The 16,283-nt window shown below is 41.3% G+C and overlaps 4 protein-coding genes across 4 annotated transcripts in view; 1 reads left to right on the top strand and 3 right to left on the bottom strand.

Annotated features, from left to right (window-relative positions):
• LOC135697646 (uncharacterized) overlaps positions 1–2,803 on the bottom strand; it is a 7,638-nt gene extending 4,835 nt beyond the window's left edge. Inside the window, exons 1-3 of the mRNA XM_065217427.1 lie at positions 2,671–2,803; positions 2,490–2,617; positions 2,141–2,427 (exon numbers count right to left, since the gene is read on the bottom strand). Coding sequence (XP_065073499.1) covers positions 2,141–2,427; positions 2,490–2,617; positions 2,671–2,803 — 548 coding nt within the window. The remainder of the gene's footprint in view (positions 1–2,140; positions 2,428–2,489; positions 2,618–2,670) is intronic.
• Positions 1–4,748, top strand: part of E(z) (histone-lysine N-methyltransferase E(z)) — an 18,012-nt gene extending 13,264 nt beyond the window's left edge. Inside the window, exons 4-6 of the mRNA XM_065217511.1 lie at positions 3,386–4,142; positions 4,208–4,390; positions 4,450–4,748. Coding sequence (XP_065073583.1) covers positions 3,386–4,142; positions 4,208–4,390; positions 4,450–4,676 — 1,167 coding nt within the window. The 3' untranslated portion in view covers positions 4,677–4,748. The remainder of the gene's footprint in view (positions 1–3,385; positions 4,143–4,207; positions 4,391–4,449) is intronic.
• hay (ATP-dependent DNA helicase hay) overlaps positions 1–16,026 on the bottom strand; it is an 89,243-nt gene extending 73,217 nt beyond the window's left edge. Inside the window, exons 1-2 of the mRNA XM_065217510.1 lie at positions 15,513–16,026; positions 13,390–15,449 (exon numbers count right to left, since the gene is read on the bottom strand). Coding sequence (XP_065073582.1) covers positions 13,412–15,449; positions 15,513–15,913 — 2,439 coding nt within the window. The 5' untranslated portion in view covers positions 15,914–16,026 and the 3' untranslated portion in view covers positions 13,390–13,411. The remainder of the gene's footprint in view (positions 1–13,389; positions 15,450–15,512) is intronic.
• LOC135697772 (chromosome transmission fidelity protein 8 homolog) lies at positions 4,701–16,283 on the bottom strand. Its single transcript, XM_065217588.1, has 3 exons — positions 16,198–16,283; positions 5,193–5,322; positions 4,701–5,123 (listed from the first exon to the last, which is right to left on the bottom strand). The coding sequence occupies exons 1-3, from the start codon at positions 16,215–16,217 to the stop codon at positions 4,779–4,781; spliced, it is 495 nt and encodes a 164-aa protein (XP_065073660.1). The 5' UTR covers positions 16,218–16,283; the 3' UTR covers positions 4,701–4,778.

Here is a 16,283-nt window from a genome sequence, read left to right as displayed (position 1 = left end):
AGTAGTAGTAATTTAAATACTTTGAAGACAGTAATAATTTTAATTTTAATACATTAAGCAGTATTGAACGTAATCAACAAATAATTATCGATAGTTAATGTAATGACAAATAATTAAAATATATTTAAAGTAACTAAAATATATAATTTTGTTATTAATTAAAGTATTTAATGAAATTAAGAGTGTATTTAAAGTAATTAATGCAGTAATGGCAAGATTTTAAATACTTGGTCAACAGGCTGCGTAGTATTGAAAGACTAGTGCGTGCCCCTCGGGTTCTGGGGGAGAATTTAATAGGCTGAAAATCATCGATCGGATTTCTCCTTTTTTTTTTGTACACCTGTCCATCAACAGTTCAAAGAGACATCGAGCCAGAATTTTGTGGATGCGTTAAGTGTGCTTGAACGTATAGCCAATATAGCAATCAATCCCTGTTCCGCTTCCACCTCCAGACCTGCTAACGCTCTAATGAGTATGAAGATGAATGTTTGCCATGATCAGAGAAATTGAGAATGTAAACACAATCACAAATGACATAGCTTTCAGGGTTGCCAAACTCATTGAATATTGACACTTTGATTGACCTTGGTAGGCACGTTCAGCACAGTGCTTGGCACAGCTCTTGGCACGCTCAATCACTCGGCATGAATTAAGGTGTGCATAGTTGAGCACCCCTTGTCACTGTACCCTTTTAAGCTAGTACCTCAAATTGTACATTTTGCAGTACTAGCTGCGTATACAGTATCTCCAACCGGTGGAATCTAACGATTTTAAATTGGCTCACTGCTTGATTAGCCTATTGGTCCCAAGCAAATCGATTAACGTACCCCATTCTAGTCAAAATTCTAGTACTACACAATGTTTATTTTGATTCGCTATGAAAGTTTGACAGATAACATAAGGGGTTCGTGAATTTTCCTATATTTCGAGGGGTGCATCGATTAGCTTGGGACCGAAGATAGTACCAGAGCTGAGCCAAAAAGTTGAGCACGTTTCTTCGGGGCCTACTAGTCTTAGAGTTACCTCTATGGTAACACCATAGAGGTAACACTTCCTTCAGCAAATAGCATAGGCCTATTTTGCGCGACGTGTGAGGTGAGGTGACAATGAAGTTATGGTGAAGTGACAATTGTCACCTCGGGTGAGGTGACTCTCCATTTGATTTTCATATGAAGAGTCACCTCACCCGAGGTGACAATTATCACTTAACTAGTGACAGTGAGTCACCTCACCTCACACGCCGCGCAGAATAGGCTTACTAAATTTTTCGACCATCTACACGCAGAGAAAATATTTATGAACATAGCAATATTCAGTATAGTTTCAACAAAAAAGTTGTATTATCTCCCGGCTTATAAAGCAATATCTTTGGTTCATCAATAATCATGCTTTCGTTTCAACAATATTTATTGTTGAATTCAAAAGTGGGATGATACGATCACGTAACAATATTTTTTTTAAAAGCAAAAATGATTTTTTGAGAAACAACAATATCTGGTGTTTAAAAGGAACAGAGTTAATTTTTGGACCCAAAATGTTTATTTCTTGGTGAGTGATTGCGGTGGTTCAAGGAAAATTAAATAAAGCATTTCTGAAAACATGACGCTGCAAAGTCTCTAGGCCAATCGGGTGAGATCTTTCCATTTTATCTATTTATATTTTATTTTTTGTCACTGATTTATCAAATGCTCTATATTGACGAATAGAGTTGCCAAATCATTCACCCTCCCACTAACACAACTATTTCCTTCCTGCACCTTCTTAAGTAGATGTTGGATTAACTTTCCCTCCCTTCCCCTGCGATTGTAAGGATGTGGCCAGGTGTATAATGCGATGCTTGTATTGTAGATTTTATTTTCGTGTGGGGAAAATCACTAATCCCAAGTGATATTTTCTGCGTCAACACTCGATATTTTCTGCAAAACGTATTAGTTGACCATTATATAGCCACCCACGATTTATACAATCGCATATGCTATGCTATGCTATGCTATGCCAAAATGTTTATTTCTTGGTTTAAATAAAAATTTATTTAGCTCAATAAATAAATATGGTTGTTTTCATAATTCCTGGTATTTTGTATTTTATTTTTTTAAATAAGCGAGAAATTGTTTTGATGCGTATATTATGCCATAATTGCTTCAGCTCACAAGCTCTATCCAGAAGTTCCGACGATGACAGCTTAGAGAAACGGGTTTTGAACTCGTCAACAACAATGTGGGTGACAGTTTTTTTGTCAGCTCTGGAGAGGAACGCGGTTTTGCTGTACTTCCTTAGGATGGCTTGCCCTTTCGATGACGCGTTCAATAAGAAGGTGGGAGTACAGGCTTCTCGAGTCACTTGAGTCTCTTCAGAGGGCCGCGCGTTGTTGTCTCGGGTCACAAATGAATTGCAAGTAACGGGTTGTTCGCTGACTTTTGAAAGCCCATGTAATGAAAGGGAATAACTAGTTAGTTGCAATAAACAAGAATGATTTGATAATAATTTACCTGTGCCTCCCTCCAAGAGTCCAATTCATGAATGAATCTGGTTCGATCAACAAGAAACGGCGAAGGAAGGAGTTCCTCAATTTCCTTCCTCAGTATGATTTTCAATGTTTTTATGGTGTAACAATTAACTGCAATAATAATGTTAGGATATCGTAACTGAATAAAAAAGGATACTACCTACCGAGAAACGCTTCAATAACTCGTTCGGACATTCCATAACTATTCAATAAATTTATCAACTCGATTTCTTCAACCGACACCTTTTCTACATCCAGTTCTTCAATAATTATTGAATTATCGGAACCGGAACACATTTCGATACGCAAAACTTTACTGGCACGTTAACAAAATGGCGAAGGACGGGTTCGGTTTCTAGCTTCTCCACACTAAACAAAAGAATATAATTCAATCAACAATCATGGTATCTGAATTAATTTTATGTTGCCCTTGAAATAAACCATGCGTTTTGTTAAATCAACAATTTTGATGCTTTGGAAATTTGAGCAAGAGAACAAAAAATAATATTGTTATTTAAAAAAAAAATTAAAGATGTTTGAACAAAAATACCATATTGAAACAATAATAAAGAGATCGTTGACCACTACAATATTATTTTTTTGTTTTAAACCACCAAAAATTCTCTGCGTGTAGAATTGCGATTTAGATGTGACGCCCCCCTCGGTGCCTTGAAGGAATTTTCAGAATTCAGGATTTCAGGTTTGAAACGGGAACAAGTCGGGAATTCCAAAATGATAGTTTAGGGGCCACCCTGTACAACCTATTTGTATTCTCGGCCCATCGGCCATACCCTTACCTTTACCAATAACCTCTAGACATGACCATTTGATTTGCCTTCAATCTAAACATGGTATATTTTGAAACAACTCCATCCCCAGGACGGCATGAAGGAACGCCTGGCCGTGGACAACAAGAACAAAACCCCGATGGACTCGGGCAACGAAGCCAGTTCTGAGGACAGCAACGACAGTAGCCGGTACAGCAAGGAAGCTCCCTTTGGGTCCACCAAGGACTCGTCCTGCAATGGCCAACGGGGCAACGGTAGTGGGTCCGTCAACAATTCGGCAACCCTGCTCAATCTGCTCGAAGCTGCCGACGAAGAATGGAACGGCTCGGACAAGTCGTTCTTCCGGACGCTGCACAAGGTTTACCTGAACAACTACTGTGCCATTGCGGAGGCAATGCTGATGAAAACCTGCCAACAGGTGTACATGTTCGCCCAGAAGGAGGCGGCCGATATTCCGTTGATCGAAGCCAACAAGGACAACACACCTCCGCGAAAGAAGAAAAAGAAGCACCGGCTGTGGTCGATGCATTGCCGCAAGATTCAACTGAAGAAGGATTCCAGCTCGAATCACGTGTTCAACTTCACCCCGTGCGATCATCCGGGACAGTGCGACGCCAACTGCCCATGCATTGGAGCGCAAAACTTTTGCGAAAAGTTCTGCAACTGTAGCAGCGATTGCCAGAATCGCTTCCCGGGATGTCGCTGCAAGGCCCAGTGCAACACGAAACAATGCCCATGCTATTTGGCCGTTCGCGAATGCGATCCGGATCTGTGCCAGACATGCGGTGCAGAACACTATGAGATCTCGAAGATTACTTGCAAGAATGTTAGCGTTCAGCGGGCGTTGCGTAAGCTTCCACTATCCTATGTCTACGCATACATTGACAGTAATTATCAACTTTCTAATCAACAGACAAACATCTTCTCATGGCCCCGTCGGACGTTGCCGGTTGGGGAATATTCCTGAAGGAAAGCGCCCAGAAGAACGAATTCATATCGGAGTACTGCGGTGAAATTATCTCGCAGGACGAGGCGGATCGCCGGGGCAAGGTTTACGACAAGTACATGTGCAGTTTCCTGTTCAACTTAAACAATGGTGAGTAGTTGCTCTTCTTGAAATTAATCAACATAATTTCACTTGAACTTCAAATTCAGATTTCGTGGTAGACGCCACTCGCAAGGGCAACAAGATTCGCTTCGCCAACCATTCGATCAACCCCAACTGCTACGCCAAGGTGATGATGGTGAACGGAGACCACCGGATCGGAATCTTCGCCAAGCGAGCCATTCAACCGGGCGAGGAACTGTTCTTCGACTATAGATATGGGCCAACGGAGCAGCTCAAGTTCGTCGGCATCGAGCGGGAAATGGAATTTCTCTAAATAAACGCCTGGAACACATAGGGATACATTTTATGACCGAAAGATGTAATATTAGAACTCGATGGCAGATTGGAAATAAATACCACGATTTTATATAAATCTCTAAACGCTTTTCGCCACATTCGCGATGATGGGTTTGGGTCTGGCTTTGAAGAGAATCTTGTGCTTCACCACCGCTCGCACAAGGTACTCTGTTTTGGGGACGGTTTTATGCTCCACTGCCAGCGTCGAATCCAGGACGGTCCGATTGGAGGAGGCTATCGTGCTATCGAGCTGACTGACCTGGCTCACGTCCAGCATGATTTCGTTCTCGTCGTCTCCGGCGGCATCATCGGTGGAGGGTTCGGTCACATGACGTTTGCGAGTTTCATGCTTTTCCATGACCAGCAGGGGTTTGTCGATCTTTTGCAACCGTCCCTGCAGAATGTGGTGGCCAATGATAAGAATCTGGGAATGGTGGGGAATTATCGATTGAGTTGATATGTGCTGGAGCATAGAGCTAGAGATATTTGTTACCGGTTGTCCATATTTATTGAACAGCAAGTCGCCAATGAATTGCCCGCTCATGGCTCGATCACCACGCACCTCCAGGTCTCCTTGAAGTTCCACTATGCACCATTCTTCGATGTCGCCCTCGGGATTCGGACTGGAGTAAAAGGACAACAATTATTCAACTTTGCACGAGATATCAAGCCATTACAACAACACATCAACGTTTCAAGCTTCAACAAGTTCCCCTCACGCTAGAGATCTGTTCAAAAGAACCGATTCACTAAAGTGAGCTGATGGCATGCGATTTTTTTTTTGTGCCTCAGATAGCCTACTGTCTTACCTGACTCATAACGAATAAACGAACAGGTGGTATACGTGTTTTGGCTTTGGTTAGGAATATAACAGATCAGAATTTTAAATTAATTTTGGGAGGATGCTTTGGGAAGGGTAAAAATAATTTCAAGGGAATTTCATTTAAAAAAAGTTAGAGGTTGTATCCAAGACACGACCGTAGATTTGACGTAGGATTACGAAAGGTAGTTTTGATGTCACAGCAAAAGTATAGTAGGGTTAACTATCCCATTTTCGGCCTATTAAACACAACCCGCACTTAGCCTTTCTTAATCTAGCGCAGTAACCGTAAGATTTGATAAAGAGAAACCAATCGTTGAGATATTGTCAAAAGTCTAACACTGGTTCTTGACGCCAAACTCGGCCTACGGATTCCAAACTCGGCCTAACGCATTGAAACGCCAATGAATTCACTTCGGCCTATCGGATGAAGATACAAATTCATTCGGTTGGAGCGCTTCTTTTCATTCTTCCTTCCTTTATTTAACGTCGGTCTCTGTTCCGCAATCTAGTGCCAATCACCGACGGACATCGATTGCCATCCATTGACGGCAATCGAATGTGCAGGAAGGCAGCTTCCACACCTGCGTAGGATATCGCACCCATTTAACACACATGGGCCGGGACCAACGGCTTTACTTCCCTTCCGAAGGAAGACGTGACCAGAGATTTTTATGCCTCAGAAAAATCCCACCGACCTCGGCTGGGATTGAACCCAGACCCGTTGGGGTGTTACGCTTACCACTACACCACCAGCGCCGGCAGAGCGCTTCTTTTATTTTTGGGAATAATGGGTAAAAACCTTCATATCACGTGTTCTCATTGGCTTCGTTCCGTAGCTTATTAACACGGCGAATAAGAACGACCCAAATTTGAGTTTAGTTCACTCATAATCGCCAAAAGTGCAGGAACGCAGCGTTGAGTTAAATTTGTCTCATGGTTTCCTGTGGAAAACCTAAAAAATCTGCCGGAAAATGAGGAAATTGACGAAAATTTTATTCAGTCTCGGAGTAGTACCAATAGACTGAGTGAATCCAATCTTTACTTTTCTCAAATTCGGGATTTTTTCCCTGGAAAACCTGGGAAAACATGAGGCAAATTTACTCATCGCTGAGTTCCTGCACTTTTGACGATTATGAGTGAACTAAACTCAAATTTGAGTCGTTCTCATTCGCCGTGAACTAAAGTATCGTACCAAACGCACAATTGACTTGTTAATTCTGAAATCATGGATTTATTTGAAGCTTTCTGCTAGATAGGCCCAAAATGGGTGATTAGGCCGAAGTAGTGCTCTACCCTAAATATTAAATTTATTTTTCATCTCGTTATCAGTGGAAAAGTTCGATAGGTTGAAATTCGGAAGCAGTTTGAGAGTTCTGTTTTTGAGGTGCTCTGCGAGGGAGACGACTCTATCTACGATGCAGGAAAGATTGTGTTTTGCTGTGGCTAGCTGTGCGCATGCTGAGTAGATAGAAAGAAGATTGACGACGATTCTGAAGGTTTTCTGCAAAAAGATGATGCGCGATGCAAGTAGATGCTAGAAATGAAAGAAGATTTTTCGAAGATTGATTCGCTAAGGTGAGATTTGTTGAGCATCTAGACTTGAGATTTAGATGTGTCGCCCCCTTCGTGCTCTGTCGGTTTCCTTGTAGCCAATCCTGGAAGATGTGTCTCAGTTTAGAACAATGCTGTGGAATTATTTCCTCGAGTTCTTGGAGATGATAACGGTGCTAATGTCTTGCACCTGGATCGATTGGTGAACAGTTTGGTGACCACTTGATGGTTCAGTAATGCTGAACTATTAAGGTGTTTTAAACATATAAGGTTGGCGAGCTGTATGTTGTATGGAACGGTGACGCGCTTGGCATAGATGGGCCACAGCGGCTCACGACGAGCAACTGAAATCCGATCAGTACCGGTGCAACTTCTTCCTCTTTCTTCAGCGCATGGACCGCTCAACGAACTTCAGCGCATGGACAAGCTTGCTGCTTGCGGGCAGCCTTTCGTCGTGTACTGGAGAACAATCTACAAACCAGGCGCCTTAAGTACTGCGGCTGCTGCTGATGATGACCATTGGACACCACCATGCACTCACCACACACGGTGATTGCATAAACACCGTTCGGTGAGACCGGAGTGAATTCGATTTTGAAATCTGTGTTAGGGGAAGCTCTTTTCGCAGTCAATCGGTGATAATTTTCATTATTTTAGCAACAGTTGCAATTTTCAATAGTAACCATTTGAAAATTGATAAAGTTTTCATTTTAGCAGATTCGTAAATGACATTCAAATCGATTGGCTTGCTTAGAATTAATATCCATCCGCTATTGACAGAGTTATAAGTGATCAAAACTTGATCATGTTTCGTAACGCGGTCGATTTAGTTTTTTTTTTTTTTTAATTGCACCTTCAATATGTTGCCGAAAGACGTAATCCTACGTCAAAATCCTGACGAGAGTTCCATGAGAATTCTGTTTCGATTTCCAAGGTGAAGGGAATTCTTAGGAATATTCCAATCGTAAATGTCCAAAGTGTATCTTTTCAAGAGAATTATGGAGCAAAGTTTAAGCGCATTCTCACTAGAATTATTACTAAGATAATTATAGAGTAAATATTAAGAGTTTGCTGGACGGGATTCCCAATTAACGTGGTATGCAGAGAATTGCAAAGGTTGTTATGCACAAGAACTTCAAGAAAGAATAATTTTATTCAACAGAATCTAGAGGTAACGCTACTTGAATGAGTATTTTCCCTTCTTTTTGATCATGAATTCTAACGTAATCATGAATTCTAACGTAAAGGTAATAAGTAAAAAAATGTAAACAAATCGAGTTAAGCGATTCAACTTATTGCTCTTCTATCGTTGTATGTGATATAAAAACACCTATCCAAATTTATTTTCATTTATTTAAGATAATCATTGGTCAAAACTTGTCCAATTTACAGTTTGAAATGATGGCTACATGATTGTTACTTCGGTTATTCGGTCATTCGGTCTGCCTAACGTGATTGGTGCTCATTTTCTAAAGGCGCCTTGATTATGTTGAGCCGACTCTCTCAATTAGTAATGGATGAAATGGTTTTGCAGAACATACATGTATACCACATTTTTTTTTTACCATGTCAAACAGTGGAATTTAAATTGAAGTTTAATTTAAAGGGTCTACTTCAGTACATACCGTGCACTGGTAGTGGCAGTGTCCATGATGTCTTATTGGCTAAACATCGATTTCAGTGACAAGGATTCTTCGTTCACTGTGTTTCATGACTTTGACTATTCGGTCAGCGAAAACTTCAACCCCAGTTCCTGTTATGTTAAGTACTATCCACACACTTAGTTTTTTTTTTTTTTTCTACCGAGCTCGGCTGAGCAAATCTCGGCAGGCCATTACCACTTGTACCTGTATAACCTCTAGTGCTACCCTTAAGAGATGAACTAGCCTCAGGCTAAAAATCTCTATAATAAAAAAAAAAAAAAAAAAAAAAAAAAAAAAAAAAAATCTAGTGCTACATGCATTCCACAACCAAGTCACCGGTATCACATGTTGTTCAACATCGAATTTATGAAGTTCTTGTAAATGTAAGAAGATTAATTACAGATTATCGAAAAAAAAAAGTTAATTAAAATTTGTTGCATAACTTTTTTTTGAAACATTCACAAACCGGAAGCCACCATTTTGGATTCCAAAATTGCGTGAATCATCGATTTTTGGCCTCTACACGTCGTTCCCGTTCCGAAAATATCCATATTGTTGGCTATTTGACAGTTTTTCACAATACCGGAGGCCGCCATCTTGGATTCCAAAATGGCATGAATCATCGATTTCCAGCCTCTGGATGTCGTCTCGGTTCCTAAAATATCCATATTGTTGGCTATTTGACAGTTTTTCACAAAACCGGAAGCCGCCATCTTGAGAGGGACTGGCAACGCTGCTAAGAAGTGAAAGTTCGGAGGAATTTTTCGTCCTCTTGAATTGAGTGATTTTGTAGTGTTTTTGATTCGGAATAATATGTAGATGGTGTCTAAATTACAGTTTAATGTAATTAAAGTTCAGTTCAGTCTAGTTTGTGAGAAAGTTGTGTAAAAAATAGTGGAAATATACATAAGTTGAATGAGGTTTCGGAAAGAAACTTGGAACTGTCTGGTAACGCTTGGAGAGGAAAGTAACGCTTGATGGTGACAGCTACAAATCAGCCATCGACATGGACGGACTGTCCAGTTACTACCTATGGAAAAGCACGATTTTCTGCAGTTTTCGAATGGACCGGTTGGAAGGAGCTGTCAGATAAGTACCGCGCAATGCATATTGTTTTAATTTTGGTCTGGTCCCCGTTCGTTTTGACGACTTTGGTCAATTTTCCTGTTCCTTGATTGATCCTTTGGACGATTTTCCTGTTCCTGGAGGTGGATTGAATGGAATTATAAGCCATACAATGCTTTTGATGGTTGATATAAATTTTTTGTCGATTTACTTGTTGACGTTCGCGCTTTCAGCTGGTAAAATCTATGTTTGTTTTTGTTACTGGCTTTGATATGGAGATTGCTGACTACGTCACGTACAGGTGTTGTATCAGGAAGCTTTTATCTTAGCAAAGGATTTTCCGATGAAACACACGGCGAATGGGAGAGACCCGGGTTTTGAGTTTGGTTTACTCATAAGTCGCTTGAGGTGCTGGAGGTCGGTGATGGGTAGGTTTGCCAAATGTTTTCCAAGGAAGAAAGTCATTCACTCTATTGATACTACTCCTAGACTGAGTGGAATTTTCGTCAATTTTCCTCATTTTACGGCAGATTTTTGGGGTTTTCCACGGGAGAATGTGGGGCGGTTTTTGCTCGTTGCAGATTTCCTGCACTTTTTGCGATTGTGAGTAGTGGACTAGAATTTTTTTTTTGACAGTCTGGAGGATCGTATTGGATCGAGCGGCACGCTTGGATAGGATTACTTAGTTTTGGTAATGGTATGTCACATAGTTTAGTACAGAGGACGGTAGTGTAGTAGTTTATAAAATACGCGTTAGTTGATTTTTGAATCGTGTTTGAATGATTAATTTACTAAAAATTCTGGGTCATGGGATTGCACTCATATGTACTAACCCGTCAGTCAACAACGGGAGTAACGATACGCATTTAACGGTTTTGGGTTGTATTCTTTGAGCGTGAAATGCAAAACGTTATTTGTGTTATGTTATGAGCTTTTGCATTGGTCTTGAAATATTTCATTCAAAAGCTTTGATTTAGTAACGCTTGAAAATTCTGGTCAGCAAAGTAAAATACAGTTTCTCTGGAATAGAAAGAACGAAGCAAGCTGTGATGTAACAGTAAATAAGTACCGTTGCCAAGCAACTCAAGCCACACCGCTCGTGCGTGTCACAGTGTTGCCGATTTATATTGGATAATCCAAAACTATGTTGATCATTAAAACATTAATTTTGAATTACAAATGACAGGACAGTCTTATTCAAATGCCGTAATAAAACCTCTAAACAAAGCAAAATGATTTATATGGTTTTTATAAAAGTTAACGATACCAATACTAATAATAAACACGATTTATTCACAAAGGGAGAGGGTCTTTCAATTCTGTCAACACTGTATTGAATCTTAAATACCATACTCGTTCCGGTTCCAATTCAAATTCTACAACGCGAGTTTTTCTCTTAAAGTTTCATCAGTTTATGTGCATGAACCCAAAATGCATGAGTGAATGTGAATGGGGCATACGTGATACCAGTATGTATTGTATAATGGTATTTTTACAGTTTGTACCGTTCTGATTCATATTACGAACACGCTCAAATTCTGAGCACTTGTGTTTTTGTATGGGACGGATTTTGAAAATTTTTCTTTTAGGATGTCCATATTACGATAAGTCGTGAGTTTAAATACATTCTGAGCGGATCAGCAATATTTTAGGTAAAAAAGGTGTTTTTCAAAGGATGATTTTAACGCACTGTTCGGAATTTGAATCAATACGGTAAATCGCGCGATGATCGAGACGTTTCCGTCGGATAAGATTATTTTGCGGCCGAGTGTCTAGGAAGCTATGGAAACCGAAATGGCTCTTGATTTTGTTTTATGCCCTTATAGTATAAACCACCATCGCACTTCGTGAGTTGCCCCAATAGAACCCTTGCTTTTGGTTTGAATCAGTACAAATTCGTTCTATTATATAAAAAAAAGAAGTATACATATTCATTTTCTTCCGAACTAAATAAACCACCATCACACTTTGTGAGTGGCCCCAACAGTATCCTTGCCGTTGGTCTAAATCGGGTCAAATCGGTTCTAATAATTATTTTATATTCAATCAAGTAAACCACCATCACACTTTGTGAGTGGCCCCAACAGCATCCTTGCTGTTGGTTTAAATCGGTTCAAACCGCTTATAATTAATTATTTTGGTCATTGATAAAATAAAATAAACCATCATCACACTTTGTGAGGGGCCCCAACAGTATCCTTATTGTTGGTTTAAATCGGTATACACACATCTAATAATGATCTACATCTCTAGACAGCCGGCTGTTTAGAGCATAAATCGAAAACACTTATAAATAACTACACAAAACAAAAGATCGCATCACTTATCAAGGTGAATCCTGATCCAACGAACCTAACCCACTAACAAAACCTCCTTCCTGTGACTTTTGTGGGATGCAGAGGTAAACACGGTCCCAAAACAACAAAAGTCACACACTAACATTCCTTCCCTCTCCCACCTGATTGCAAGGACGTGGCCGGTGACGTTATTGATCTTTAAAGGTAGGAGTCACTGGAACATGTACACTGAGAATGGCAGGTTACTCCCAAGCCCCATTCAGTTGATTCTTTGTACAATTTCACTGGTTCAGATCAATCACGGAGTGCAACTATCGATACGTGCAGTCAGACTAAGCTAAGCTAAGCTAAGCTAAGCTAAACCGGAAGCCGCCATCTTGAATTCCAAAATGGCATAAATCATCGATTTCCGGCCTCTACACGTCGTTCCCGTTCCGAAAATATGTATGTACCCATGTTGTCCGGTGAATCCACTCGAAGTACACTTCCAAGTTTGTTTTTTTGGCTAAGTCCATTCCTCAGAAAACACTTAGAATGTTTTGGCTCTTTAACCGCGTTATTTAAAAAAACCGCGTAAAAAAAACCGCGTTATTTCGAAAATCGTCGTAAAAAAAACCGTGTAAAAAAAGACTTCAGTGTATTAGCTTACTGCGCGCTCTCAACTTAGTGTTCTAGATGCACTTCCAAAGTTATTGAGAGCTTTCGATGTCTGTACCATTTTTGCATTGGCATAATTGTGTGTCAAGTCCAATCATACATACTTCTATGCCCAGGGAAGTCGAGAAATTTTCCAACCCGAAAAATTCCTAGACCGGACCGGGAATTGAACCCAGCCACCTCCAGCATGGTCTTACTTTGTAGCTGCGCCTTTACCGACTGAGTTAAGGGAGGCCCCAAAAAAACGTCCTGTGTGGTTTTTTTTTTCTATATTGTAGTATGAAATTCAAAGTAAAATTGTGATTTTACCGTTTCTACTGAATTTTCACGTTATTATTCACTGACTACATTAAAAGTAGTATTGTAAAATGTATTGTTTCTAAACAGTTAAAATAATAATCTGTCGAACTTCAACTTCGATTTTCTCAAAATGGTGGATACGTTAAATTAGTCTATTTGAAAAGTGACGCGATAATAATTGTTCTTTCATATTCCGTGGCATAAATGTGGACCAAACCGAGTAGTGTCAGATTTGCGGGAACTTTCAATAGCATATGACTGATATTATTCGGAATTAGAAAATAAGAGATCTTATAGAACAACTGTCTTATAATACAGCATAAGTTTTATTCGGAATATATAAAAAAAAATCACATGACCAACGAATCACCGTAACCTAACCTCTAAACTTCTTAAACAACGGATGCAAATGTTCCTTCTTCTTCCTATACTCCCAATAAACCGCATCGTCCGCACCGGACATCGAGCTAAGCCCACCGGTCCGCCTCGAGCCTCCCGGCCGTGGTGCTCCCGTCCCTTCGCCGGGAATTCTCTCGTCCTCACAGTCCATATCAGACGCGGAAAGAACCTGCTGCAGCAGCTGTCCCTGTTCGTCCCGCGTTTTGTAGTACAGTTCCGGATCTTCGTCCATCCCGGCCAGGTGGGTAATCACCTTGTAGCTGTAGCCCTGATTCACCAGGAAACGCTGTCGCTTCCGGGAGTAGCCCATTTCTAGTGTGTCCTGCGAAACCAGGGTGTAGAAGAAGGCATTGTACTCCTCCGCGATGGCACCCTTCTTGGCACGCAGGATACGACCAAGACGCTGTGCTTCCTGACGACGAGAGCCACCATGGGACGAAATTTGAACAAGGACGTTCGCTTCCGGCAAATCAAAACTGGTATCGGCGACTTTACTGACAAAGATGGTGTTGACTTTCGGGTTGAACTTGAAGTTCTGCAGGATTTGGATTCGTTCGCTCTGTGAAGTTGGACCGTAGATGTAAGGCTTGTTCATTTTGATAGCGTAGTGCTTGAGGGCAAAGACGTTGTCGCTGAAGACGATAGTTTTATCGCCACGTTTTTCATGGTAACGAATGAGATACTGGCAGGCACGGAACTTGGCCGGGTTCATGACGTACAGAAGCATCTTTTTGGATGTTTTAGTGACGAGGTACTCCCGGTAGAACTCCGGAGCCATGGGGCACCAAACTTCGGCGCACTGCACCCGGGCTATGTAGCCTCGTTTCTGGAGTTCCAACCAGTTAGCTTCGTACAGTTTGGGCCCGATTAGGAAGTTCAGATCGGCAATTTTGTCGTCCTCTCGAAGCAGTGTGGCCGTTAGACCAAGCTTACAATGAGACTGGACAATGGTTAGGACACGACGGAACATTTTCGCTGGAATGGTGTGTACTTCATCCAGAACCATGATGCCCCATTCCTGTTCTTGTAACCAGCGCATGGTTTGTTCCGCCTCCCAAGAACGCTTCTGAGTGTGCGTGATCATGGAATAGGTCGTGACCAGAACTCCGCAACCCATGGGTTTATCTTTCGCTTCCGAAGTGAATCGACAGATCATGCTGTCGTCTGCAGTGGACCACATCTTGAACTGTTGCTTCCATTGTTCAACCGAAACACCGCTGTTGCAAAGAATTAGCGCACGCTTTCGAACTGTACAGCAAGCCGTAACGCCGACCAAAGATTTACCAGCACCACAAGGCAGAACAATGACTCCGGAACGAGCTCTACCGTTTCCAAACATCTTCCTCAAACTTTTTTCCTGATATGGACGCAATACAGCAGCCGGCTTCAAATCGATATTGATGTCCGCGTTTACTGTGTCATTCCGGAAGTCGTACTCTGCCAGCAAAGGGAATTCAATCTCAATACAACGCTTCTGAAGAACTTCAATCTTCTCTTGGTTGACTTCGAACGAAACTGTGTTGAGGTTCGCTTCCTCTTCTTCCTCCTCATTGTCCATTTTGTCGTAGAAGTTGGTAATATCATCTGGAACTACCACAGCCGCTTCTGCTTCAGATGGTTTCTCAGCCTCGGTCGTCGCCGGAACCGTCGTCGTTGGTCCAATCTTGGTCGTTCCGAATGCCGTTATTGGCTTCTTATCCAAGGTTTGCGTTATGAATTCCTCCCCTTCCTCGTTGGTTCGTCGAAGTCTGCAGGTTTGAATCACCGGATCCTTCAGAAGCTTCTGCAGTACTTCCGGATGCGGACTTTCCACGAAGTACTTGTTATGTTTCAATACCAGCTTCACTTTTCCGTACGAAAGCGTACACAGACGAATGAATTCTTGAATCCCTTCCGGGACCGTCGTTTTACTCAGCCGTTTAAGATATTCAATTATGTCGTGCGTTTGTAGTCCAACGGATACCGCGGCGTACAAACTGTACGCCGTCAGTTTATACTCATGAATATGTTCCGGGCTGAAAACAAAAATCACACATATATTTCGTTTCGACAAAAACTTCCACACATCTACAACTCACCGACAAACCGGTTCGGAAATGGCAATCAAAAAATCATGGGCATGCTTATATACAGGCGAAAACGATTCCAAAAAGATATGCCCATTCGGTGCAACCCACAGTGGCCTGCATGCGTTGTCCGGTTTCAGCTCCATCTGCGTGCGGTAATCCTTGGCACCGTATTCATCTTCCTGGATGCCTTCGTCAATCTTTTCCGCATTTTTGGATGCCGCTTCCGGGACGAATTCTCCACCCGTTTCCAGATTGCTGTCGTCGTCGTCGTTTACCAGCGCCGAGTACGCATCGTCTTCAGTCCTTCGTTTCTTGTTCCACTTGTTTTCAACGAAACCTCCGGTCGAGCTTCCGCTGGTGGGACCGGCGGACGAGCGGTCCTTTTTCGAAGATTTCTTCGGAGGGCCCATTCCGGAACTTTCAGCAACACTTTTTCACGCAATTTATCACTATTCCCAGCGATATTCTCACAATTTTCGCAAACAATTTCACGGAACTTGAACAAACACGACTAGCACTTCGCTGAAATGAATTGCACGACACGTTTGACAGAAGAATGTTTACTGAGCTTATGGAAAGCTCCGAAAGATGTCGCGTACCAGAACTTGTATCAGCTTGTGAACTTTCAAATAAGATTGATTTTTACAATTCGAATCATATTATATTAATTCAAACTTATTGACAAAATACTTACTTTTTTATGTATATTGGCATCTTACTTTATTGTTTCTATAATCTAAAAAATTAATTTACATAAAACAGGCACTGAGTTGCTCAAAA

The sequence above is a fragment of the Ochlerotatus camptorhynchus genome, unplaced genomic scaffold (assembly GCF_037179485.1).
Source record: "Ochlerotatus camptorhynchus isolate MF236.1 unplaced genomic scaffold, CSIRO-AGI_Acam_v1.1 ptg000077l, whole genome shotgun sequence".
Lineage (NCBI taxonomy): Eukaryota > Metazoa > Arthropoda > Insecta > Diptera > Culicidae > Ochlerotatus > Ochlerotatus camptorhynchus.
The sequence above is the reverse complement of the archived record's forward strand: the minus strand, read 5'-3'. Positions and strand labels throughout refer to the sequence as shown.